Source organism: Amphibalanus amphitrite, unplaced genomic scaffold (assembly GCF_019059575.1).
Source record: "Amphibalanus amphitrite isolate SeventyFive unplaced genomic scaffold, NRLGWU_Aamphi_draft 000633F_arrow, whole genome shotgun sequence".
Taxonomy (NCBI): Eukaryota; Metazoa; Arthropoda; class Thecostraca; order Balanomorpha; family Balanidae; genus Amphibalanus; species Amphibalanus amphitrite.
The window spans coordinates 259,944-287,605 of NW_024882127.1; the positions used below are offsets into that span (position 1 = coordinate 259,944).

Here is a 27,662-nt window from a genome sequence, read left to right on the forward strand (position 1 = left end):
GCACGGTGAGACGCCTGGACGGATATGCTGTACCGCAATGCAGCGCTTGGTGGGACTGTCCGTCCTAGCCTGCAAAGACTGAATTATCGGGCCCATGCCGTGCGTTTCTGCTGTGCGTAGATGACTGGTAGCTCAGTGTTCTTTCTGAACATTGTTGTTGTCTGATCAATGTTCGTCCACTGACGCTTTGCACAGCTCTGACAGAGTGACCGTTTCTTGAAGCGGACTGTTTAGGGAATGTTCGCCATTGTCGCGCACGGCTGACCCCAGACTAGAAATATCCGCTCCCTCGAGCTGCTGGTTTACTGCCGTGCGATAGCCGAACCGGCTGTTTATCGCCCCCCGCCCGTTCGCCGGGGCGACAGCCGAGTGTTGGCGGCGCCATTCACTTTATGAGCCGACTGTTGGCTGCAGGCGGCCGGCGATTAAGATCCCAGAGTCACAAAATGGCAAAGGCGACGGAATGTCGACTGCTGCAGCCGAGGGCTCGTTGAGATCGTGCCGAATTGTGAGCAAACGAAAGCACTGGGCCATAGAATCGGGAGGATGACTAGTCGCTAAATATAAACCCTGTACCTTAGGGCTCTGGGCTTTTATTATATGACCCTATACCCACGAAAGAAAGGCTAATATCATAAAGATCTTCTCGCAATACGACTGAGGCTGGTAGATGTTGTCTTGTATGTAAACTGTCCGTTTACCATTTCAACTTTTACACATTTTATCAAGCATACTACACTATTCTCACACTCGCCCATCTCAGGAACAGTTAAGATGAAGTCCGGTGATAGTTTCGAACGAAGTTGAAAACTTCTTCATGGTCCTCGTTGATATTCAAACAAAGCAGTCTCGACATGAAACTCTGTCCTACTCAGAAGCACTTCCGGTGTACGATATCGACCCCGACATCATCATATTCCGCTCGAGAGACCCACATCTGCTGAAACGTCGACAGTGAAGCCAGCACAGAGCCGCCGATCCAGACGAAAAACTTTCGCGACGCGTCGGCCATGACCTTGACCTTCATGGTGCTGGGTGCCATGGCCTGCACGTCCTTCTGCAGTCGCTCGTCCAGCCCGTTAAACATGGACGAGCCGCCGGACAACACGATGTTCTCGTAGAGGTCTTTCCTGACGTCGATGTCCGTCTTCATGATGGAGTTGTAGGTGAGGTGCGCGATGCCGTCCGACTCCATCCCGGTGAGGGAGGGCTGGAAGAGCGCCTCGGGCGCGCGGAACCGCTGGTTGGCCACTGTGACGATGTTGCCGTCGGGCATCTCGTAGTCGACCGAGTCCTTGTTGCTCATCTCGGCGTCAAAGTCGACGGCGATGTAGCACAGCTTCTCCTTGATGTCCCTGGCGATTTCCTTCTCTGCCGTTGTGGTGAGACTGGTGCCCTGCTCGGTCATCAGGCGGCAGAAGTAGTCGGTGATGTCCCGGCCGGCCAGGTTCAGGCGCAGGATTCCGTGCGGCATGCCGAACCCCTCGTAGATGGGCACCGTGTGCGACACGCCGTCGCCGGTGTCGATCACCACGCCCGTGGTCCTACCGGAGGCGTACAGAGACAGCACCGCCTGCACGGCCACGTAAAACGCCGGCACGTTGAATTTCTCGAAAAAGATCTGCATCATCTTTTCCTTGTTTTTGAGAGGATTCAGCGGCGCTTCAGTCAGTAGAAACGGATGCTCCTCTGGCGGGATTTTCAGATCCTGGTTGATCATGTGATCCCAAATCATTTCCATGTCGGCCCAGTCTTTGATGATGCCGTGCTCGATCGGATACTTCAGTTTGAGTACACCCCGCTTGGCCTGGGCCTGTTCACCTACATACGAGTCCTTCTGGCCTGCGCCGACCATCATCATGGTTTTATGTTTGGGCCGACCGACGATCGATGAGAACACGGCGCTCGGAGTGTCGTCCCCCGCCATCCCGGCTTTGCAGAAGCCCGATCCGTTATCAAGGACTGCGGCCGGTGGACCATCGCCCATCTTATGCCAGCCCTCGGGTGAATGCCGTTGATTTGCGGTTTGTTATTGACGTAAAGAATGGTGATGACGATGTCTAGACTACAAGAATACCATAACAGTTATATAAAAGCAACGTTTAAAATTAATATGCTTCGAATTTATCATAGCCATAACTGATAATTTACCCAGAGTAACAATTATGCTGCAGATTCCGTTTCAAAAGTGTGTGATTGCGCCATCTGCATCAACTGCGCCACACAGACCGTCATTATCGGCGATCGACTTTTCTGCCTAGGGAACAAAAACAACCTTTCAAAGGTTTCACGTGCTTTGACTTTTAAATACCCTTCGTGGTCAAACTTGTAAGCGTCAGAAACATAAAAGTCCCCGAGCCTCAAAAGCTAACTTTGAGAAAGTCAGATATTGGTATCTTTTTGGAGCATGAAATTACGTCGTTCCTACTAAAGGCTTCGATCACCTACGGCGGTTGATTCAAAATTGTTTGAAAATGCTTAATGCATTACCATATACCTTTCATAATGGCCACACACTTATCAAATATATACGTACAACCGCTGGTCATTCTCGTCGAGACTGAACTATATAGGTAGGTACATCAGCTTTAGTTCACTCTTTTCTGACTACTGACTCTTTATTCTGTTCGCAGGCTTTGTGGTGGTCGCCTCGTGCGTGATGACGTTCGAGGCGCGAGACTCGGCCTCCAAGATCGTGCCGGCGCGCTTCCGGCCGAGTCAGGAGACGCGCCGGTCGGCCGAGGGGCCCAGCCAGCAGAGCGCCGCCTCTCAGACGCAGCCGTGGTACCTGCTGCCGCCGCGGCCGGCCTGTCTGCTCTCTCGGACGGCCTCGGCGCCGTGCGGGGGCCGCCGCAGGTCGCCGAGGGCTCCGCGCGGCTCGCTGGGCCGCCGGTACCAGCCGGTACCCGGCAGCCCTCGGCCGCGCTCCGTCACCGGCAGGTGGCGCCACCGCCGCTCCTGCCGGCCGCGCTGCATTCTGGAGGCGCTGAGAGCTAACAGCGAGGTGGTCCGCTCCATAGCCACTGACGTGTCCGAGCTGCCGCTGCCCAGCCTGTCATCTACCGGACAGAATGGGAACTCGGGTCTCACGTCGCCGCCGGCCGCTGTGGAGGGCGGGGACTCGCCGGAGTTTCTGGGCACTGGCTGCCGGGATGTGGTGGTGTGTGTGGAGCTGACGGCCGAGGATGACGTCATCACGTCCAGCAGTGAGGTGTGCGGCTCTGCCGAGGACATGAGCTCGGTCCGATCGCTGGCCGGCAGCCCTGCCGAGGACAGTCCCTCGGACACCGACGGTAGCGACATCTGTGACGAGGCGGCGCCGCTGGCCGAGGGCGACTCCGACTGTCTGGAGGAGGGCTCCACAGAGGACTCTGAGGAGCCGGACCCTGCCGCTGCCCTCGGCGCCGTCACAAACTGTCTCCCGGTGACGGCCAACGGGGGTCACTTCGTGGTAGTGAAGTTCAGCGGGCCTGAGGACGCGGAGACAGAGGCAGAGGGCAGCACTGGTGGGGCCGAACTAGAGGTGGCTGGACCTGACTCCACCACAGCGTCTGTCCCGCCTCCTTCAGACGCGCCGCCGCCGCCGAGGGAGTCGGTCCTCTCTCCGGACATGGCCCTGAAGGTGCTGCGCGGCCTGCCCGCCTTCAGTGAGGTGCTGAACAGCTCCTGCCTGTCGCCGGACGCTGCGCTCTCAGTGCTGGACGGGCTCGGCGCCTCGGACTCCTCGTCCGAAGCCTCGGACATTACGGTGGTGCTGGCGAGACCGAGCGGCGGCTCTCGGCTGTCGATCGATCTGAGTCGCTCGCCGGACCTGCAAACCTCGCTGTGCCACTCGATAGGAGCGCTGTCTGGGGATGAAATGTCCCCCGACGTCGAAGAAAACTGTATTGTTTTAGAGGCAGATGACGGCCCGGCGCCGTCTCATAGTCGAATAGACAGTACGATAGTGTTCTACGAAACAGAGCTCGGAGACAGCCTGCTTTCAAAGGGAAACGGTGACACATTGAACCACCTGACCCCGATTCCGAGCGATGGCCCAGCCGGACGGAACAGCGCCGGCCATCCTGAGGTGTGTGACGTCAGAGTGGTTGTGACGTCATCGTCCTCGTCGCCGGGGTCTCCTGCGTGTGCCCCGAGGCGGCCGGGCAGCTGGCACGGGTCCAGCTCGTCCAGCGGCCGAACGGCGGGCGGACGCTCCCACGCCGAGACAACGGCTACGTGAAACCCAAACGGCATGTGCTCTGGACTCGGTGGGGAGTTCATTGTGGACAGTTTCAGCGCAGCTGGCTCGAATGTGACTGTGATAGTTGATAAAACGTGCAGCTGCTCTGTGTTTAGACAGGCCTATGCCGATTAATCGGCATAGGCCGATTGCTGACCACTGACAGGTCGGCATAGGCCGATTGCTGACCACTGACAGCCGTATGACCGTTTACCAATGAATGAGCTTGTTCTTTATGTTTTTCAGTTGAGATGGGCAGTCATTTCGCTATGTCTGTTACCATAAAAGTATTGTTTTTTCATATACGGTTGTATTTTGTAAGCGTTCAGCTGTGTTCTCTTAATATTTTGTAAACGCTGTGCTGTCAACGTTTATTTTGTCAATATTTTGTCAGCTGTGTTGTTATCTCGTCTGATTGCAAGTTTTTGTCAGACTCGTCTTACTACGCTGGCGTAGTTGATGTTTTTCTTTCTGTAGCCATGATTGTGTATTGTATCAATACCTATCGATATCGTATCGAATATTGAAGGCATCGGTAAATCAAATATGTATTTAAAGTTTCTTCCTATTGACTAGGAATGTTACGATTTTTATGTTAAGCGCATAAAGATTTGTTTTATATGTGATGTTCTTTTTATACATATTGACCCTACCTTACTACCAATACCTATTCAATAACCAAAATATAGCATATTGTAGAACCCGTGCACGGTTTACCCGCGGTAATGCCTTTGGTCTGGTGTGACCAGTGCTCAAGGTCCATATGTGGTCTCTTCCAGGGAATCGGAGGGACTGAGACCATCGCTTCAGACCTCACAGTGTACGGCGCTGTGCCCAAGAGCGACACCGAGTAATGTATGGTCCGACCCAACGATATTAGGAACTGCTGAATGCGACATGGTTACGTCGTCGCTTTGCAGCGTGCGTGCGCTGGGTCGTAAACGATGTCAATGTTTTCACTAGTCGCTAGTCACCAAGTGACCGTACCTAGCAGTGTCGTCGCCAAGGTTGATCAGCTGCCACTGAATTGAATGTGGACGATATCATGAGGCAATATTGTTCAGTTCACTTATAGAAGGCCACTGTGGCATGCGTTGGCTGTTCTCATGATTAACATCATTTATGATTTAGAGTTATCGTCTATCGAAATGTATCGCTGCTGAATGTAATAAAATATAAATATTGCGGTTTAAAATTTACGAGAATAAACGAAGCTTATTTCGACAGTCGCAAGAGAAATAGTTCAAAGCTACGAGAGAAGTAAACGGATGGATTTTTTTAGTAAAAAAAAAATAGAGCCATCTTGGTAGGTTTTGAAATCTACTGGCTACAGCTCAATCGAGAAATAGGTACCTCACCAGTCACCATTCACATCATCGACGCCGCACTGGACGTGCACTGCGGTACAGTATGCATTCAGGCGTTTTTATACTGCCATCTAGTGGCAAAAATATAAGCGTGATCAGGCCTTGCATTTCCTTCATCGAGTCTGAAATACTAGTAATCTGGCAGCACTGCTTCCAGTTTGACGTCAGATATGTCACGCATGCGCTAATTTGACAACATATCTGCTGGCGGTGTGGAAAGGAGGGGCGTGAACTGAATGGGATTTCTGTATTTATTATTTTGGTAATATTGAGATTATTCAGTAATACTTGGATCAGTTGGCTGAAGATGGCGGCGACATCAGACTCCTTTCTTGTCATTGACCCCGCACAACTTCGCTTCAAAGGTATTTTATGCGCCATTGCCAATATTGCCATTCCAGTAGGTGGAACTATGGTCATGAGTACCCAAATATAGGAACGTTCCCATTTTTGGGAACGGAGTTCCCAAATATGGGAACGGGCGTTCCCATTTATGGGAACGGAAGGTAATTTTTCGGCCGTTCGCCCACTAAAACTCATTAGTGCATCACGTCTCAAAAAAGTGCACGCTAATTTAAGTATCTACTAAGTCTCTATAAAATTATCTTTAATCTGACCGTTGCACAAGGAAATTGACCGTCGAATGATATTTTTAATGATTTTTTGAAATGACGGAATGGTGAAAACATGGGTTATACTACATTTAACTTGCAATTTTAAGGAAAATGAAGCGGTTTTTACATTTTGAGGTCAAGTATAATAATTTTCGCCTGGTTATGAAGTTTCATACTAGCGACACCAGATGCTGACATATGCAAGCGAACACGCGGACAGTCCGGGGGTAATATTGGTGACATTTGGTGTCGGGGCGCACAACCGCATGGAACGTCAGTGATTTTACCGAACTACTGTTGTAAACTCAGTTTCAGTGGTTTAAAATTATTCAACTGTATTTTATCATCCCAGAAAGACATATTTTATTTGGATGCTAGCTGTTTAGAGTTGTTTTATAAGGAGCGTCATGAGCGTGGTTTTTGTCTTCCGTGTTTCTAAGCGTGATCGTTTTGGGGGAATTTCTCTTATATAGGTCGCTCTGTGTGGCTTATTTATAATTTTTATGCTGATTTCGATCATTCCTCGTGCCCATCCTACCAGGCCTTTTGCCACTTACACTCATCAAGAAAGGAAAAAACTAGATTTTCATTGGGACTAGGTGTTTTGAGGGTGTTACATATTCAGCGTTCCCATTTTTGGATACTTCCTTGTGCTCGTCAACTATCGGTGATAAACAGACAGGTGCTTGACATGTCTCCACCCTCGGCGCGGACGGTGGATATAGGTATGGAAGACCTTGTTGAACATCGCTGAGCGTTGTGAATTACGTAATCCTGCAGAGGGGGGCGTGCCCGCTGCGAGATCGACGGGAATAAAAGCGCAGAAGACCGGGCGAAACATGCGACGGTCTTGCCGGAAAGGTCATCTGATGATTGTTGCGTTAACAATAATTTGCGGCGTTGGACGTGATGCTTGTTAATGAAAAGAGCCCCTGAAAGGCGTCGGTGAAATCGTTCCCAATTTTGGGTACGCCGTTCCCATAATAAGGAACGCTTGCAGCGCCAGTGTACGAGAGCGTTCCCAAATTTGGGCTCGCGGCCCGGATGATGGACTGCTTTAGAAATAGGGGAACGATTTGAAACTACGATGGGCGTTACAATATCAAACTCTTTCCCAACAATATTGAGACAAATATCAGGCGGTTCACGATCGTTTTATATTTTATGGACGTCATTTAACGGTTCTTTTTCTTGTTTTAAATAATGCCTACATGGCGTTCCCATATTTGGGTTTATCGTTCCCAAACATGGGAACGAAAATGCGTTCCCGAAAATGGGTACGCTTGACCATAGTTCCGCCTACTGATTCCGGGTATTGGTAGTTGCTAGGTATGAGTTTCGAAAATATGTCATTGGCAATACATGCGGGGTGCTAGTACTCAGGAATTTTCCTTGTTTTTTTTTTGGATAATTCAAGCTTGTTATACTCAGATACTGTCTTCGCTCTGTCATGTTTGGGATGCTTAAACCTTATTCTGAGACCAATTTTCAGCTTTTTTGTGTTAGTTATAGTGTTTGGGTGGTTGAATTGCATTTTGTTTGTGTCTATGAATTATATAAAAAGTGTGCATGCATTGCATATGATTTATAAGGACCTTAGCTTTACAATGTTCTGAGAAAGTAATGAACAGCTAAATCAGTTTGTTCTGGTTTGTGATTTATTCGTCTTGATGATGAAGCAGAGCAGGTATCTTTGATTATTTCTATTGTCTAATTTAAATGCTCTTTATAGTAGCAATCATTTGCATAAGCCTCCTTCAAATAGAGAATTATTGCTAAGTAAGCGCTCAAGTCTTTTGCACTGCAAATGCATGCTGCCCAGTAAAAAATGTACCTAGCTGGGTAGGTACCTTTTGTGTGTCTCTGTTTCTAGAAGCTCTTTTTGTCCTTTAAGTGATATGTCCTTTTTGCGTTACCTACATGCCTTTAACAGTTTACCATGCCCTCATGTTTCAGGTCCATTTAAAGATGAAGTGTCAAGCAGCAGTCTTAAAATTACAAATACTTCTGACAAGAAGGTTACGTTCAAGGTAAAAACCACAGCACCAAAGCGGTACTGTGTGCGACCCAACCAGGGAGTCCTCAATGCAGGAGCATCAACCAATATTGCAGGTGAGGGCTATCCCATTCCCAAGTCACATCTTGGACTCTGGGCCTCGATCTGCATTCACTGATAGTCTGCTCAGTGGCAGCCACAGTCCTGTAAATCTCTCCTGCCTGTCTGCTGTCATGTTCTGTCACTCAGTGACAGCTGGTGACCTGTCCTTGTGTGACAGATAACATTTAGGTCTCATTATGTGACAGCTGGCCTTCCTGTAGCTGACAGGGGAGACTGCACCCAGTTCCATCTCCTTCTGACAGTGTTACAATGTGAAATATGTGATGCTGTTGGGTGTGACAACTGGGCAATCCAGTTTTCATTGCAACCACAGGAGTCCTACCCTCCAGAGATAGGTGTAGTTAAGTTCAACTTCCGCAGCCTCTTGGGTGCTGACTGATGACAATGTCTCATATCTTCACAGTAATGCTGCAGCCTTTTAACTATGACCCTGCTGAGAAGAACAAGCACAAGTTTATGGTGCAGACCATGTTCCTGCCAGACGGAGACACTGGCGACCTAGAATCTCTGGTGAGTGCCTGCAGACTGCTCCCATCACATGCTAGCCTTAGGCTTGGGTCTGAAGATCCTTTGACACGATGATAATATTATTGAGAATGTCAAGGACTTCTGTCTAATTTTCGGTCAAACTATGCTGTTTTTGCTTACTCTGTGTCAACTTACACTGAGCCTCAAAGTACGTTTTATTTTAAAGGAACATGAAATGCCAGAAATGTTGAAAGCTTCGTAGTTTGCAGCAGTCCCCAGCGATGTTCTGGTGTATATCGTGTTATGTTTTTCATGTGTCTTGATCTGCTGATTTGATGGGCATTCCGTCGAGCTTGTGGACCTCAATTATGTGTGTTGGCTGGAACATTCACTGTCTTTCCACGTTTCCAAACTTGGCGATGCAGAGGTTGATATTGCGGTCTCGGCTCCCTCGCCTACGGGAGGGGAGGAGCGGACGAGGAGGTACCGCTGGACGGTCACGCGCGGCCGCTGCCGTGACGATGAGGCCGAGATAGGGCGGGCAGTGTAACGTCTGACACGCGATCAGGCTGTCCCGGCACGTCCACTCAGGCTGTGTGTTGTTGTGGAAGGGGAGCGGGAAGGGTTGAACACAGGCGCTGGACAAAACAATCATTGCACGCGATAATTTTGCGGTTGGTTGCTCATGTAGCGAAAGTCATTGACCACAATGGTCGCTCTGTTTTTCCTATGTTTGTCTTCGGGTCATTTTCGCTTTCGCCGTCTACTTGTTAATAGTCGCTGAAATGTGATCGAAATTCCACGCAAATGATGAATGCTGGTCAAGATATTGGCTGCAATTTGATCTATGAACTGGCCTTGCACGAGATATCGTATCTGCTGTTCTGTTGATATAATCTCGTATCGGATGCATCACCGATCAGACCGATATCGCGTTTCGTGATCACTGAAAATGATAGTGACCTGACCTTCAGTCGCCGGGCGGGTCCACCGTCCACCGTCACAGGTGGTAATCGGGGCGATAATTGACCCGTTGTCCGAGTCAGACAGACGGTAACCCCTAAAACGGTCACGGGTGGCCAGCTAAAGCCATGACCAGATGGGACTGTCGTGACGGTGTCTTGGCCGGCTCACATTCTTGTGACGGTATGACTGATGGTCTATACGTGTGACGGCATGGTCGTCCGTCATGCTCGTGACGGTTTGTTCGCCAGTCTAATGTCCATTGTCCATCAGTCACGCCGGAATATTCCACGGCGGAAAGTTAGCGAGCAGGGAGAATGCTGTTTGCACAAATTGAACGTGGCTGATCGCGGGAGTCGGTCCAAAACAATGTCTCGTCTCGTGGGCTGTCGGTAAAAGTATTCCTGCTGGGCTCGCGGTTTGCGACCAGCCGTGCCAAGTTTAACGCCGGGGATATATCCGGCTGGGCCTTGTCTACGATTCCCGGCCAGCATCAACTCTGCCGTTCTCCGCCGTCTATAACGTCACGACACCACGTCACTCTGACGTCACGGGCGCGGAGTGACGTCACCCGCTGAGTCGACCCGGTCCGATTTATGCGTCTTCATTAGGACCGGGGCGCGCGGGCTTTAAGTGGCTGCCGTGCTGGGCCGATGGGCTCCGGGAATAGCTCCGTCTGGACCGGACCGGCTGCCAGCTGCTGTCATGGCGCGAACAGTAAACACCGGGAGGGGGCAGAGGGGCCCCGGGCACCGACACGCGCTTCTGGGAACTGTTTGGAGGCTACAATGATCTGTGCTATATGATCTTTTGCAGCTTCTGTAATTTACCTCGGTAATAAATACATAAACCCTAAAAACAATACATGAGATGTGCATTGTGCAATTTGCGAAAGACTTATTTCCACATTTTTGCCATGATTTTACTTTTCATTGGCGAGTAACGAAGCAACTTTCGTATGCTGTATGATAAATCGACCTGATGCTGTGCCCGCCAAGCATCTCAATAACTGCTGCCAGTCGGCCCACTTAGCCCTGGGGGAGAGAGAGCTGGTCCGCCGCCCATCTGCTATTCCCTGACATTTGACTCTCGATCTGACCCGAGCGGTGACATTCGCCGCGCCGGGGCGCTGATTCGGCCCGATGATCAGACTCCTCTCGTCATCCGGTGTGTCGGTGGTTGGGCCCGTCCGTTCGTATGCCCGTTCGTTGTTTATGAGGATGCGGGTGGCACGATGGTGCCTTGTTCACGGTGAATTTGAATTGATGGTGCCAACCGTCTCGCCCTTTTGTTACTATGGTAGAACGCCAATTGATGTAGGCTATGAATCCCTGGTTATGAGTTGTGTTGCTAGGTGTTCCACTGCTCCAGCAGGTGGTAAATCGTGTTGTGTGGTGTCTCGGTGGCTTTACCGTGTTGTTCTGACCGCTCCCCGTCCCTGTTCCAGTGGAAGAACGCCAGCCCGGAGCAGGTGATGACCTCCAGCAAGATGCGCTGCGTGTTCGAACTGCCGACGGACGTGGCGGAGGAGACGCCCGCGCCCGCCCCCGCCGTCAGGGTCAGTGCCCCGCCCCCGCCCCCGCCGGCAGGGTCAGTTCCCCGCCCCCGCCGTCAGGGTCAGTCCCCCGCCCCCCGCCGTCAGGGTCCGTTCCCCAGCCCCGCCCCCGCAGTCAGGGTCAGTACCCCGTCCCCGCACCCGCCGCACTGTAGGCCGGCAGCCCGAAAAAGCGCTAGAAATTCCCCCAAACTGACTGTCCGCAATAGGAACAAAATAGGTACCAGTATAACGCCTTTTGGGGCGACTAACGGAGCGAGCGAGAGGGTGGGCCTTGCACGTGCGAAATTGCGAGGGGGTACCTCCAACTGACTTGTGCACGGCACCCTACTAACCGGTCTCTAGCGATGTGCCAAATTTGGGCACAATCGGCCCAGCCGTTCTCGAGATCTGGAAGCGGCACCCTGCACGTGCGCACGTGCAAAATGGGTCCCAACTGACTTGTGCACGGCACCCTACTAACCGGTCCCTAACTGTGTACCAAATTTGAGCGCAATCGGTCGAGCCGTTCTCGAGATCTGGAAACGACCCCTGCACGTGCGCACGTGCAGCAGCACCCCAACTCTGGCACATGGATATGTAGTGCCTAGTGGGTGCCTACCTACATGCCAACTTTCAGCGCAATCGGCCAAGTAGTTACCGAGATATTGCAACAATTACAAAAGTGACACCTCTTCGTTTTGCACGTGGCACGTGCATAAGGGGTCACCCACATGCATCGGGAATAGTCCAATACTTGGTAGAAGGAATGAAGCTACCCTACAAAATTTACCGCATGTAAATCGGTCAAGTGGTTGCTGAGATATAAGCCTCGCAAAAGCGTGACCACGGCCGGCCGGCCGGCCGGCCGCTCATACTCAGAAATTTCTGTTAATCTAAGGAAAGACTACGCTCGCTTCGCTCGCTCCGTAATCATTTAATCCCAAATTGATCGAAGAATACGATTCCGATGCCATTTTTGCCCTAAGGTCGAAATTGAGGTGGTCAGTTGTCACCAAACACAAGACTATTTAGACTCGCTAGTGGCCACCACATTTGCCGATTTTAATGCTAATCTTTAGTTGATATTTATTAGTTGACCAGTTGTCGTTTTGAACGCAATTTTCTGTCAGACTAGTTCAGGGCACTGTTGTTCACTGTACCAACAACATTCTTACATATTGCATCGCTTTTCTGCAAGATAAGCTAGCTTTTTGCAAGCAGCTGCAAGACCTAAATAAAAATCATATCTAAATTTTTAAATAGACTTATATAAAAACGTTATTTCGAGCGGCTAAAAATAAACATCTTATACTAGCCGCTGATTACTAATCTTTCGTTCCATATAGGTGCTTTGCTGCTTTTCCCTGCTACTTTTCGAGATATGCGCCAGTAAACCACATGATGTAGGGGCAATTGTCACCTCGCCGCTCTACTGAATGCCCGGCGCTCTTTAAAGCGCTGGAAGTTGTGAAAAACTAACGCTTATAATCTGAATAAATTATATGTCCCTGAGCTCAGAATTGATCAACGCACACAATGCTGTCAAAATTTTTGGGCCAAACTAAAAAATTCAGTCATTATTAACCCCCAAACACAAGTCAGTGATAATCAACAACAACTTGCTCTTAATTTAGACTTTTTGAGAAATGTTATTTCGAGCCGCTAAAAATGACCGTGCCATACAAACCACTAATCATCTTTCTGTCATGCCCTACTCGCAATTTTAGCTAATGCCTGCTACTCTTCGAGGTCACGTGACATCACCATTAAAAGTAAATGGGGAGATAAGGAAACTGTTGTTTTTGCGCATGGAATGATCTCAAACTATCTCAAGCACACGGAATCGTGATTTCATGCGCTCCTTGCAAGATCCGATGCTTTACTTTTGCATTTTTGACCTTCCGTGACGTCATTTATGACGTCACTACGGTCATAGGAGTTTCTTGTCAATAACTCATGATCAAATTGAGCCAGCGACTCGGGAAAGCCACCAATGGACTCGTGAAGACCTCCTGAATCGAATGATATGCAATACGACCTCATTCGATTAAGTTCGTGGCCTGATGGGCTCTGACCTGACCTTGACTCAAGGTCAACACCTTAAGTTGACCTCACCCGAACAAAAGTATACCATTCGACGCGCCTGAGCCAGGCAAACACGATGGTGCCAAAATCGCTGCTCTGCGGCCATTTTATGCGAAATTATTTACCAAAAACCAAACCTTCCTTGGGCTTTTTGACTTCACCTCAGAGGTTACCGGTTGACATGGGACCTTAAAATCGGGTATCAATCGTTCCGTCTTGAAACGGCGCACACGCTTGTTTTTTCCGCGAGGCTCTAGCTCCATTAGGGGCGAAACGGCGAAAAGGGGTCGTACCAACCCTCCCCCCTCGGCCGGCCGAGGGGGTGGGGGGTCCGACAATAGGTCCGGCGAGGGTTAAGCAGCCCTACTTCGTTTTTAGCATGTTTGCTTGTCGCTGAGATCAACAACTCAATCACAAATAATTTCTAGCACTTTTCCGGGCCCCCGGCCCAGTGTGCGCCGGTAGGGTCAGTTCCCCGCCCCCGCCGTCAGGGTCAGTACCCCGCCCCCGCCATCAGGGTTAGTGGCCATCCCCGCCCCGTCGTGAGCAAGGGTAGGTAGTGGTCGGACCCAACAGGTTGGCCCCTGGTTGTGTCCACTGCCCACGGACCCGTCGGGACTCCACTGCTGGTGGTGCCCTGAACTTTGAGACGGTTCAGGTATAGCCATTGTACGCTGTGATTGTTGTGTGGGAGGGGGGAGCTGAACTGGCATTTTGCTGTTGGTTCATGTTGCCGTGAGGGTATCGACATGTTATTGCTTCCCAGAATACTGAAGTCTGCAGTTATTGTGGTTGCCGTTGCCAACTGCCTGATTGTTTTCGGTTGCTGTCTATCACTATAAGTTCGCCAATGAAACTACTACAACCCCTCGAAGGTCTCTCTATTCACGTCTTCATGCTAATTGTTCAGGGAGCTGTCACCATCTAAGCGACTGACACATCCCGATCGGTTTCAGCACCCGGAGCCCAAAGACATCAAGACTGCCACGGACGAGGTCAAACACCTGAGGGACGAGATCAGCAACGTCATGGCCGAGAATCTCCAGCTCAAGGTGCGTCCGTGTGAGCCGCCCATTACGGCACGAATATACCGGCCTTTATACCACGCCTGACAACTAGCCCTAGCGCCACGCATGAACCCACCTTTTTCCATGTGTGCGCTGTGGGTTCGCCGTGCGTGCGATGCGGCGTAGACCAGGTGTGCGGTAATGAACGTGGAATCCTTAATTAATGAGGGGAGGTAGCGGCTTTTCCGCTAATGAAACCACACAGAGTCGTGACTCCGTCCCGTAAAGCAGACGTCAACAGGAGGAAGCCGCGCATCATGTGTGCCTGCTTCGCTGTGACTCCAACCTGATATTGCGTGGCACTAACTCGCAGCTGTGTTTGATGCGGGTAGCGCCAACTCATGTACTCATTGCATTGTAACGTCTTGGCTATCACGCATGCAAGGCCTTCGATGATTCCTGTCAGCCGTTCCGTCGAAGGATAGGTTCCCTTTGCTAATTGAACTCGTGGCAAGTGGGAACATCTGAATTAATCATAGTTCCCATGCGTCCCTCCGATCACCGGTACACAGTAGTGAATGTTTGAGGCGCACAACGGCTGCGTGTTGGTAACTAGTATAGACCCCCCACCCCCGGCGCACTCTACCCTCTCCGTCAGCCCCGGTACTATCAGAGCTCCGGGCGCTACTCCCACCCGGTCCCAGCGACCCGCACAGACCAGACTGGTCCGTCTCCCTATCAGACCCCCGGCCGCAGGAAGCCGACTGTCTCTGACCAGCCCTCGCCGAGCTCTCGTAGGGCTTCTCAGCCGCTGAGCCGGGCCATAGCCGCCTTTCACTCTTCCAGCGTGCGCTGAATATGTAGCACCGCTTAGCGGCATCTCATTTCGTCCTGCTGTATATTCAATTCGTTTGTACCTACTCTTTCCACTCTTCCTGGAACTCTAGTTATTTATTGTGGTTTGTTCTCTTGACTGTTCAGATGTCCTGACGTTTGACGCATCCTCTCATTCCCAGCAGTTTTACACCGTTCGTTTAAGTGGTTTTGTACCGTCCACTTTAGTACCGCCTCCAAAACAGTGTTCTTTCGGTGCTTCGACCCCCGCTCCATGTTTGGTGTCGCTGTAGAATCATCTTCCGAAAGATTGCCCGCCTTGCCAATGAAGGACCCGCCTTCACTACGACTACCCTTCGTACGGCTACCCCTCCAGCTGATTCCCTCCTGGCGACCATGCCTTTCCTCTCCTTTTGTCCACTGCCGACCCCGCCGTCCTCCTCCTCCCTCCGAACCACCCCTTCCCGTACCCAGCCACCCCTGCCTCAGCTGACCTCTCCCCTCTGCACCCGTACTCAGGAGGAGGGTCTGCGGCTGCGGCGCCAGGCGGCGGCCGGCGACCGGCCGGTGGCCTCGGCGGCGGCCTCTCTGCCGCCGACCGCCGCGCCCGCCGAGCCCATGATGTACTACGTGCTGGCGCTGGTAGCGCTGGTCGTCGGCGTTATCCTCGGGAAGCTGGTCATCTAGGGCCGGCCGCCGGAGCGGGCCTATCGCTGACACGGGACGGGACGCGCCGAGACGGGAGGAGACGAGAGGAGCGACGGTTTGGGACGAGAGGAGGGACGGTTTGAGGCGAGAGGAGGGACGGTTTGAGATGAGGAGACGGAGAGGAAGAACGGTTTAAGTCGAGACGAGAGACATTTGAGGACGGGTGAAACTGCAGCAGACCGCCGGAGAGTTGTCGGTGTGTCGGCGGCGGCTGGGTGTGTGTGCCGCGCCGCTCCCGTCGCCGCGGCGGACCGGGTGTGTCCCCGAGTGGAAGTGCCCCCTGAGCGGCGACCGCCGGCGCGCCGTCCCGCGGTGCGGTCGCCCGCCGTTCGATCCCCGGTGCCGGCGCTGTGTTCCGAGGAGGCTCTGACCGGCGGAGGTCCAGCGGGCCGCCCGAGCGGAGGGGCAGCGCCGCCGTGCCCCGGAGCGCCGCGCGCCACGCTAGTCTGGGTCACGGTCCAACCGGCTGACCCGAGCCCCGCCCCGCCCCGCTGTATATACGGTTTAATTTGCCATTTGTAGAGCTGTATGCTGCCTCCCAGGATCAGATCAATACACGCTCGAGTGATCGCTGTGCCGCGCGCTCTATTTGCAGACGTGGTCTGCCGTCCGTCTGCCGCTCCGGCTCAGTCCATTAGCCGTATACGTCTGGCGGCAACGTTATCCGGGTAGCTGAACGCTAAAAACCAACCCGACAAGTCAAAGGTCAAGTCAAAGTCAGTCGAATAGGTCGGCGGTAATCAGTCATAAATATACCGAATTCTCGGAGATGTTACATTTGGTTTTGATACATTAACCATCACTTCATTTGTCGCGTCAATCGCCATCACATTTCCGTACCTCTCTACGATTCATATGCGACTTCTATTGTCAGCAGATGTTTCACGGAACACTGAGATGTTTCACGGAACACTGATCACGCCGGATACGCGGGGAGCGCGGCACGACCGACGGCTGGGAGACGGTTCGCCGTCCCTCCCAGACCTCCTCCATAGCACGGCGAGCTCCGGGACGTACTGGACCTCGAAAGGTCCGGTAACACCATGTCGGCGCGGTACCACCATCTAACACATTGTGGGAGACATTAGAATGAGTTCTCCAAACACGGCACGGCTGAGGCAACATAGAGGTACACTTCGGCACAAAGCACGGAACACTGAGGGCACGGAAACACATTCAGAAACGGAATTCAGCAGGGTAATAATGGTCTTAGCTACGGTTTCCAACACTTCTACCGCATTTCTTCCCGACACTCCCTTGACACTTGGTTCGCAGTTCATATTAAGTTCTCGCAGTTCACCTAACAGTTCATAGCACAGTTGATACACAAGGCGTCCTATAGCCGGCCCCGCCGCCGGCAGCGGCGACGGCGGCGGAGCAGAGATCGCACAGTCCTATCACAGCCGGAACACGGCGCTGGACGAGCTGATGCCGTTGTAGATGAACGTGTTGTCGATGGGCGCGTACTGCCCCGTCACCAGCTTGATGACCTCGTGGGCGGCGCAGCCCCCTGGAGACAAATGACACAGAGAGGTCGGAGGTCACAGAGGGGTCACAGTCGCGCGGTTTAGGTTACTGAGAGGTCACAGAGAGGTAAGAGGTCACAGTCGGGCGGCTTAGGTTACTGAGAGGTCACAGTCCGGCGGCGCAGGTCACGGAGAGCTCACAGTCGGGCGGTACAGGCCAAAGTAGAGCGGCACAGGTCACCGGGAGGTCACAGTCGAGTACAGGGAGGCCAGTGAGAGGTCACAATCTGTGTAGGAGGAATGACGAAGAGAGCAACGTGATGAAATGGTTGACAAGGCGCAGCGCCGTGCTCTAAACGCCGTGGCCCGTCACAGCCTCACAGCGCAGGCCCGTCACAGCCTCACAGGACAGTCTTCCCAGCCATCTTCCCGGCCATGGACAGCCCCAGCGGCTATCCCAGTCCCATAGGCTATCCCTCCGCCCAGTCCAGGTGAGACGGCGGTATCTCCGGACGGCGCCGGCTGTTTACGCTGAACAAACACCTGTGTCGAGCCAGAACACCGGCCAGCGGACCACACTGGGCCGGGGGTCCGGAAAAGTGCTAGAAATTATTTGTGATTGAGTTGTTGATCTCAGTGACAAGCAAACATGCTAAAAACGAAGTGGGGCTGCTTAACCCTCGCCGGACCTATTGTCGGACCCCCCACCCCCTCGGCCGGCCGAGGGGGGGAGGGTTGGTACGACCCCTTTTTGCCGTTTCGCCCCTAATGGAGCTAGAGCCTCGCGGAAAAAACAAGCATGTGCGCCGTTTCAAGGCGGAACGATTGATACCCGATTTTAAGGTCCCAGGTCAACCGGTAACCTCTGGGGTGAAGTCAAAAAGCCCAAGGCAGGGTTTGGTTTTTGGCAAATAATTTCGCAAAAAATGGCCGCAGAGCAGCGATTTTGGCACCATCGTGTTCCCCTGGCTCAGGCGCGTCGAATGGTATACTTTTTGTTCGGGTGAGGTCAACTTAAGGTATTGACCTCGAGTCAAGGTCAGTTCAGAGCCCATCAGGCCACGAACTTAATCGAAGAAGGTCGTATCGCATATCATTCGATTCGGGAGGTCTTCCCGAATCCATTGGTGGCTTTCCTGAGTCGCTGGCTCAATTTGATCATGAGTTATTGACGAGAAACTCCTATGACCGGTGTGACGTCATAAATGACGTCACGGAAGGTCAAAAATGCAAAAGTAAAGCATCGAATCTTGCAAGGAGTGCACGAAATCACGATTCCGTGTGCTTGAGATAGTTTGAAATCATTCCATGCGCAAAAACAACAGTTTCCATATTTCTCCATTCACTTTTAATGGTGAGGTCACGTGACCTCGAAGAGTAGCAGGCATTAGCAAAAATTGCGAGTAGGGCATGACAGAAAGATTATTGGTGGTTTGTATGGCATGACCATTTTGAACGGCTCGAAATAACATTTCTCAAAAAGTCTAACTAAAGAGCAAGTTGTTGTTGATTATCACTGACTTGTGTTTAGGGATTAATAATGACTGAATTTTTGAGTTTGGCCCAGAAATGTTGACAGCATTGTGTGCGTTGATCAATTCTGAGCTCAGGGACGTATATTTCATTTAGATTATAAGCGTTTGTTTTTCACAACTTCCAGCGTTTTAAAGAGCGCCGGGCCTTCAGTAGAGCGGCGAGGTGACAATTGCCCCTACATCATGTGGTTTACTGGCGCATATCTCGAAAAGTAGCAGGGAAAAGCAGCAAAGCACCTATATGGATCAAAAGATGAGTAATCAGAGGCTAGTATGAAATGTTCATTTTTAGCCGCTCGAAATAACGTTTTTATAAAAGTCTAATTAAAAAATTGGATATGATTTTAAATTACGTCTTGCAGCTGCTTGCAAACAGCTAGCTTATCTTGCAGAAAAGCGATGCAATATGTCAGAATGATGTTGGCACAGTGAACAACAGTGCCCTGAATTAGTCTGACAGGAAATTTCGTTCAAAACGACGATTGGTCAACTAATAAATTACCACTAAAGTTCATCATTAAAATCGGTAAATGTGGTGGCCTATAGAGAGTCTAAATTGTCTTGTGTTTGGTGACAACTGACGACCTCAATTTTAACCTTAGGGCAAAACTAGCATCGGAATCGTATTCTTCGATCAATTTGGGATTAAATGATACCTATTTTGTTCATATTGCGGACAGTCAGTTTGGGGGAATTTCTAGCGCTTTTTCAGGCTGCCGGCCTACAGTGCGGACGGAGAGGGGACGGAGACGGGCGGCCACAGCTCGGGGGAGTAAACACCGCGACCGCCGGACGGCGGGCTCAGGAAAGGTCACGGTCAGCTACTGAGGTCGGGGTTTGGAGTCAATGGGTGTGGTCAGGGGACCTTACTAGACAGAAATATCGTGGTAAGTAGTCAGGGGTATCGAGATATTGATACAGACGCAAATTCATTCAATGTGAATCAGGAACGGTGAAAAGGCCGGAAGCATCGCTCATTTCTAACTACTGGCGCTCTTTTCAATGCTCAATCCCTCTCCAGCGCCTGCCCCATCCTCACAGCCCCCTCCTCTACTCCCCTGCCCCTCCCCGTTCCGTACCGATCAGCGCAGCCACGGTGTGTAGCTCCGAGCCGCCGTACCGACAGAACTCCTGGACGTAGTCGTCCTTGATGGTGTTCTGGCAGCCCCAGTCGGACAGCAGGCGACTCAGACACGCCTGCAGGCGACACGGGAGGGGGGGGGGGACGGCTGTCATCCCGGCACAGCGGCCAACACTGCACAGAGGTGTGCGGCGGTGCGGATTGGAGCTACTCGTATTTTCGTCCTACCATGTACAGACTGGGAATGAGTGGTTCCGCAAGTTCCTTTTGGAAGGACAATGTCACTAGGGTGCATTCTACACTCTACTTAGTTGCGTCCAACATATGAGCATTCGATGAAAAAGCACTCGTGACCGTGGCGAACTGTACTATATTTCGAATGCACATTGAGAGCAACTTCAACGCAAGCAGTCGTGGCCGAGTGGTTAAGGCGTCAGACTCGAAATCTGATGGGGTCTCCCCGCACAGGTTCGAATCCTGTCGGCTGCGAACACTTTTCGACCTTGCCCCGAAAATGGGTCACAACTAGGGTTACCCGCGTGCTCCGCCACGCGAAGAAGGGTTATTTCAGACCCGTGGGTATTGGGTTCGTCTGTGTCGATTTGGCTGGTATCCATCTCGTTCGATTGCTTTTCGACGGCCAAGCATTTTGTAATAAAAAAGATGCATCGCATCGAGGTGCCCGTGTCACTTTAGAATGATTCGAAAACTGGCGGTGAAGTCTTTTGAGGGCCATCGATGAATTTCGCTAAAAATGACAATGTAATGGTTTGGAACATTTACATTTTTAAGGATACTGTTGCTTATCATGCGAAAATGAAGAGTGAATATTGGACAAAATTGAATGCTCTATCCAATGGTACCATATTCAATTGCCAAAGGTATCAGGTTATGCAGCAAACCCCGTGTGATTAATAAAGTGGCACAAAATTGACAAACACCATTTTCTCCTGTGATTTGCACCACCTTGATTTGGATCAATCAGCTTTTCACGATTTTTATATGAGAGGCGGTACCTTTCTCTTGCAAATAGGCGTTGATTCAACTCGCTCCATTTAACGGTCACCTAAAAAAAAAAAGATTAATTCCAAAATCCCTCAAAAACCGCAATTTTTCAAATAAAAGTGCCCTCTCCGGTGCACGTGGCGCGTGCTATCCTCTGCATTGCACACCATTCAATAGCCCGTTCAATTCTGTACACGATGCTGATTTCCCCGTGCCGGTCGGACCCCTGGTCACCAAGATATTGCACGGGAACTGGACCCGTGTCGGTCAAAATTAGCCGTTTTCGCCCGATTTCGCACGCCGATTTATACATGTAAAGTCTATGACGCGAATTTGCACTTTTTGAGCACGCGCCACGCGCCCCCTATCAATCCGATCGAGAAAAGACCCCTCAAAGGCACGTCGCGCATCCTTGATCTATAAGTTGTGCAAATTTCACCGGGCTAGGTGCAACGGTCTGGCCTGTAGTCCACGCAAAGCACCACCAAGTTGGGACCTCGGTAACGGACAGACGCACCCTCCTCAAATAGTAAGATAGATTGGCCCGCGCAGCCTAACACCTATACATCGTACTGTAATCTACATAAATACACCACTCGTGACGCAAATTACTTTTTGCTTTATTACAGTAAGTGATCGGATTGACATCCAGGCTCCCCATGTCAGTGTCAGTCTTCCCGCGTCCTCCCCTTCCCTCCGCTGCGCCGCTCACCTTGAGTTTGATGACGTCCGTCTCGACCTGGTCGTCCTCGGCGCCGGGCGCCGTGCTGTACTCGGATCGGAACCGCTCCGCGGCGCGCAGCATCGCGTAGATGACCATCTCGCTCTCCGGGTTCTGCAGGTGCGCCGCTGGGGACCCAGACCGTGGGGGACGGTCAGGGAATGGGGGTGACGACGTGGGGGAGAGAAGGGACGGGAGGACTTGGAGCAGGTCATCAGCAGCAACAAAGGAGCTACGCAGCCGACAGGATTCGAACCTGTGCGGGGAGACCCCATCAGATTTCGAGTCTGACGCCTTAACCACTCGGCCACGACTGCTACGAATGCCGAAGCTTTGGGCTAAAATCGTCAACATTTTTTTAACAAAATTACCTTAATTATATCTAACCGTGCCAACGGCACACCCAATGCAGCCTCACATAATAATTAGACACATTAAAATGTCTGGTTCCAGAACCAGGTTTATCACATTTGCTTCAACTGTAAAGCGTCATATTGGTCATATCGGTCAAAGGTAGGCTCAGAAGACTGAAGGTCATATATATGGTATATGGCTTATAGAGGTAAGTACTAAGTATCATGTGCAGAACACAATGTTACCCACTATGCACTTCAGTAAACGTAACTTGCTTTGTGTTTTCGGCCTACCGCCAGGGGCGATTTCGGCCGTGAGTAAACGTAACTGGACCGCCTACAGTGGTTTCCGTCAAGACAAACCGTTCAGGACGACCTGTCCTTTCACGTCACGGTCGTCACTCCCATCCGTCCGATCCCGTCCGATCCCAGCGCTCTGCTCACGTACCCATTTCGTTGGCGGGCAGCCGCAGGTGGCGCAGCTCCTGCTGCACGGCGGTGCCCTCGAACACACGCAGCGCGTGCGTGTTGCGGCAGAAGTGGCGCACCTGCTCCTCGGTGATGACGTCCGACGGCCGGCCGAGGCTCTCCAACAGTAGGTGGACGTGCCGCTGCACCTGGTCGGCGCCGCGCCGCGCCTCCTCCCGGTAACTGGCGGGTCAGAGGGGTCACAGGGGTCACAGAGGGGTCAGAGGGGGTCAGAGGGTCGGCGCCGCGCCGCGACTCCTCGCGGTAACTGGGGACGGGGAGACAGGTCGGATGGGTCTGACAGGGGCCTTCTCTGGTAACTCCGGGCCCCCGGGAAGTGGTCAGCTTATATTGCCCCGGCAGTATGTGCGCACGAAAGTTAGCATCAATTATTGGGTCACAATGAAGGAGTTAAGGCCTGCAGAGGTGAACGATATCTGGCTCAAAAAGGTTGTAAGAAGTCCGTGAGTGATACCGTCGTGCTATCGTGCTGGCAAAGATACCACCGCTCGAGCCGGGAGACTTCGACTTTGCGCCATTAGACCAAAGTACAAACTATAAACCATATCACGCCACAGTTTAACACTCGTGACCGCATCAGAGCATTGCCGCGAACCCAGTCCAAACCGCAATCCGACCGCACACAGTTATCCAAGAAAGGTTGCACACAACAATAACCAGCCTCCTGATTCCTTTCTCACATTCCCACTTGTTCTCACCCATGTCTCACTACCTTGTACGCTCCATGACTCACTTCACTTGTCCCTTCTCACCACCTCCCCCCCCCCCCCGCTTCCATTCAAATCTCACTGTATCTCTCTCACACATCGTGACCTACATGTCCCTTCTCACCCACGCCTCACTACCTCTCTCACGCCGTAACTCACATGTTCTGCAGCTGTATGTAGCGGTCCGAGTCGGAGAACATGTCCGGAATGGGGCCGCGCACCGGCAGCAGGCCCTCGCCCTCGTTCTCCACATACTCGTGCAGCGCCTTCACCAACACCCAGAAGTCGTCACTCTGAGGGGAGAGAGGGGAGGGAGGGAGGGAGCGCGTCAGCCTACAGACAGAGGGAGACAACACCCAAAAGTCGTCACTCTGAGAGGGGGAGAAGGGAGGGAGCGAGTCAGCCTATAGACAGAGGGAGACAACACCCAGAAGTCCTTACTCTGGGAAGAGGACGAAACAGAGGGGTTCAGTGAATATTCAGAGAAGTGTTGTGGCTCCACGTTTTCCAGCACCGTTAAGTTAACAGGTACCACCAACACGTCCTCCAATGTCCAACAGCCCGCCGTAGTTCCTCCGCCGTCGGTACCTTGGCGGTGAGGCTGTTGCACTGCTGGCTGGCGAAGAGGGTCCGCACCGCCTCCGGCACCGAGGGTGGCGTCAGCAGCGTGTTGACGGCCCGCTCTGCCTCGTCAAAGTTCTCCTCCAGCTCCGGCACGCCGTCAGCCGTCCTCAGACGGACTGTGGGGCAGCGGGGTCAGAGGTCACAGGTCAGGGGTCACAGGTCAGGGGTCACAGGTCAGGGGTCACAGGTCAGGGGTCACAGGTCAGGGGTCACAGGACAGGGGTCACAGGTCAGGGGTCACAGGTCAGAGGTCACAGGTCAGAGGTCACAGGTCAGAGGTCACAGGTCAGGGGTCACAGGTCAGGGGACCCTAGCTCCGGGACACCGTCAGACGTCCTCAGACGGACTTAGGGGCACCAGGGGGGGGGGAGTTAGGGGTCGGAGACAGGGTCAAGGTAATATGTCAGACTAGGGATCGTCAGAGGACAACGGGTCTGGAGTCAATCAAAACTCACAGGTGAGAATAGGACATGTGTTTGAAAGGAGAGGTTCCGCCAAAGGGCGGTGGTGAAGGATCTGAGATCAGATCAATGTGGATTGTGGTGTGTCATGTGAGCCCCGACACGGCATTGCATGTTACGACTCTTCGACCACAAAGCACATATACACGGCTCATCAAATCCATACCCAAGACCTTTCCCTCGTCATTCGCGCCACCTACACTGCTGCAGTGTCTCCTTGAACTGTTTCTTCTCGCGGTAGCCGCTGGGCGGCGCTCCGTCGTGCTCGTCCCGCCACCGCTGCAGCGCCTTATACAGCAGCACCAGGAAGGGCGTGTGTCCGTGCGCGGCCCGGTCCATGGCCTCCAGCTGCTGCGAGTCGCAGAAGGCGGCCAGCGCCGGGAACGGCTGCAGCAGGCGTAGGTCGGCCACCACGCTGTCCGGGTCCGGGTGCGACTCGACCACCAGGTGCTCCCGGACCTGAGAGACGGGGGGTCACAGGTCAAAGGACGGGTGCGACTCGACCACCAGGTGCTCCCGGACCTGAGAAACGGGGAGGGACAGTCACAGGTCAGGGTCCGGGTGCGACTCGACCACCAGGTGCTCCCGGACCTGAGAGAGACGGGGGAGGGTCACAGGTCAGGGCAGAGGTCACAGGTCTGGAGACGGGTCACAGGTCTGTGTCCAGGGTCACAAGTCAGGAGCGGGTCGCAGGTCAGGGCCTGGCATCACAGGTTCGGAGATGGGTCAAAGGTCAGGGGAATGGTCCCAGGTCAGGGTCCGGGTCACGAGGGAACTACTGAGCACTTATTGACGGGTTGTACAAATCACAGGTAGGAACGTCAACAGCTTCGATTTCGAATTAAATCCATCTCGATCTCGGATTATATCCACAAGATATATTACAGCACGCGGCAGGAGAAAACATAGAAATCTGCTAAAACACGTTCCATGTATGATACAATCAGCGATGAATATCGTCTGAATGCCCTCACTACACCGAGTTTGGAGTAAACAAGACAACATACTATCGGGGAGATCATGTCGCCATCGACCATCTGCCAATGCATGTGCGACGTTGCAATCTCCGTTCTCAGGGAAATGAGTGCCATGAGGTTCCCTGCAACCCAGCTGGACGTCGTAGTACAGTAGCACCGCACTCGTTACAGCACAAACGGAGCGTATTGCTACTTTTTCCAGTCCAGTGCCAACACGTCACAAACTAGCCCCTAGGTGTGCCGTATCGTCGCATATTGAAGTAGGTAGCTACTGCCCACGCGCCATGCAAATGCTCCAGCTGCACGCAAAACTCGCGGATTTATCGACGGATTCGGACCGGTCCGTTATCTATTCGCAGACGGTCCTTATTTGTCGCCGACTAACGGCAGCCCAGACAATGTCCCAGACACCGGCTCAGACAGCGATTGGGGCAATCCTGACACCTATTGCGCACCCAGGAAGGTCGACCCGACAGGCGCCGCGGAGAAAAGGCGCTGGGGCTTTGGTTCCCCGCCCCGCCGGTAGGTGTCGGGCCGGTCGCTCTCACCTGTAGGCGTATACTGCCGACGAGGCCGTAACTTCTGGCGACCAGCAGGGGCACATTGTGCGACCAGAGCACCTCCGAGAGACGCGACAGACAGCTGCGGGGTTAGGGAGGGAGTTAGGAGCGAGGAACGGCGCGGATGATCGCACCGGATACGGTAATGATCTACCGTTCTAGGACGCCAACACATTTAATTCTTCCGAACAACTTCTCTTGGCACATAAGATTTTATTCCGCACTGTCCATAAATGAAATGGCAACGTTCAATAACGCGAAGAGGCCACTTCGAAAAAGTATCGTAAGAATGTCGATCGTAAGAATTTTCGATAAGGCCGTTGAGATTCCAGTTCTGACCTGGCCTGTCGGTAGGATTGTTGCCCCCTCCCCTGCTGACCCGCCTGTGAGGTCTCTGCCCCCCCCCCCTCCCCTGCTGACCTGTCGGTGAGCTCGGTGGCCACCACCACGCTGAAGGCCTGCAGCCGGTCCGGCTCCGTGTCCAGCAGCCTCTCCAGCGGCTGCTCCACGTGCTGGCCGCGCACGTCCGGGTTCAGCTCCAGCAGCAGCCGGCAGGCGGACCGGCCGCGGCTCTCCCCCGCGCAGTCCGACGGCAGGAAAAAACTGACAGGGCAACGAGACAGTACACAGGGAATGGGTGAAATGATTTGAATGGATGGGGAAGAAATGATGGATGCTACTGTTCATTGGAGCAATATTTCAACTACTTTTATCAGTGATTTTTATCAACTTAATTTCAATATCTACTTAATTTGTATCAGTGAGTTTGAGGTTAAATTAAAATGAAACCGTGTTTCTTAACCATTATTTCAGACAGAGATAGGATAAGAACTATGATAAAATTACACAATAGAGGATTGCGCCATCCATGGGTCTATCAACTGTCTCAATGTAAAAGGATTAGAGCTGGGCAGCAGCTTGGCATCACCCGGCCTGTAGTTGCTATTAACTACTGAATGCTCCAAAAGTTCCCTTTGATGGCCTATGGCACTGATACATAATGAGCAATTTGACATGACAAAAGGATGGAAAATAGAATATCACCCATCTGAATGTTAACTGCACCAGCCTTTGGTATTCTTTACCTGTTGCCCGTCATAAAAAGTTACTTTCACACTACCTGTACGTACTATATTTTTACAAGCATGCCAGCTGAAAATTGCACATATTCAGCTTAAAGGTGATGAAAATCTCACACAGGTCATGTCTCACTTGTTGCCGATGTCTTCCGCAGTTGCAATCTTGCCATCCACAATAGTGAATGACCCCAGACCAGCCAGAACTAGTGACTTCAGCGTCTCTGTGCCTGTGGCTGTGGCATTGATGAGACAGACGGATGCAGATTCCAGAGCTGCCTGGCCATGGTCTCCCCATAGCCTGAGAATGTGGAAATTGTTAAAATTGTTAAAATCAGTTAATGGGTACCTAGGAGCCCACAAAGATAAATATGGTTGCCAAAATGAGCTTGATGCATTATCTGAAAGCAGAAATTAGAAAAATAATATGAAATATTGAACCTTATTTTGCATAAGCACTGAAAACACGAAAAAAATTATATTACATACCTCAATTGCCGATCATACTTCTTGTTTTTCTCCGAAATATCCGGAGATTTCGGATTCGAAGCAGGTGAGGCTGACATAATATCAGTGAAATATTCAGATTCACGTACGTTTCACTTCAACTTTAAGAGCATTCGTAAATTTATCAGCATTAAAATAATCCGCACAGCACGCAAATATCCGAGCCATAAGCGAAT

At 52.0% G+C, this 27,662-nt stretch overlaps 3 protein-coding genes and 2 non-coding genes across 6 annotated transcripts; 2 read left to right on the forward strand and 3 right to left on the reverse strand.

Moving 5' to 3' along the window:
* Window positions 1–552: 552 nt before the first annotated feature.
* On the reverse strand, window positions 553–2,233 carry LOC122363667 (actin-1-like). Its single transcript, XM_043333184.1, has one exon. The coding sequence runs from the start codon at window positions 1,985–1,987 to the stop codon at window positions 872–874; it is 1,116 nt and encodes a 371-aa protein (XP_043189119.1). The 5' UTR covers window positions 1,988–2,233; the 3' UTR covers window positions 553–871.
* A 3,488-nt stretch (window positions 2,234–5,721) lies between these two features.
* LOC122363666 (vesicle-associated membrane protein-associated protein B-like) lies at window positions 5,722–16,699 on the forward strand. The gene is made up of 6 exons (XM_043333183.1): window positions 5,722–5,954; window positions 8,160–8,315; window positions 8,726–8,832; window positions 11,201–11,311; window positions 14,332–14,427; window positions 15,736–16,699. Exons 1-6 carry the CDS (start codon window positions 5,897–5,899, stop codon window positions 15,901–15,903), a joined length of 696 nt encoding a protein of 231 aa, XP_043189118.1. The 5' UTR covers window positions 5,722–5,896; the 3' UTR covers window positions 15,904–16,699.
* Window positions 16,433–27,662, reverse strand: LOC122363664 (NEDD8-activating enzyme E1 regulatory subunit-like). Of its 2 annotated transcripts, none has more exons than XM_043333181.1 (11): window positions 27,469–27,662; window positions 27,116–27,280; window positions 26,324–26,506; window positions 25,892–25,985; window positions 24,567–24,825; window positions 23,870–24,021; window positions 23,441–23,574; window positions 22,534–22,736; window positions 21,724–21,846; window positions 20,005–20,122; window positions 16,433–17,434 (listed from the first exon to the last, which is right to left on the reverse strand). In XM_043333181.1, exons 1-11 carry the CDS (start codon window positions 27,543–27,545, stop codon window positions 17,233–17,235), a joined length of 1,710 nt encoding a protein of 569 aa, XP_043189116.1. In that variant the 5' UTR covers window positions 27,546–27,662; the 3' UTR covers window positions 16,433–17,232. The 2 variants fall into 2 exon arrangements, with proteins under 2 accessions (XP_043189116.1, XP_043189117.1); XM_043333182.1 differs by having other exon boundaries at window positions 21,724–21,860.
* On the forward strand, window positions 20,414–20,495 carry Trnas-cga. Its single transcript has one exon. It is a non-coding gene; the product is annotated as a tRNA-Ser (tRNA).
* Window positions 21,968–22,049, reverse strand: Trnas-cga. The gene has a single exon. It is a non-coding gene; the product is annotated as a tRNA-Ser (tRNA).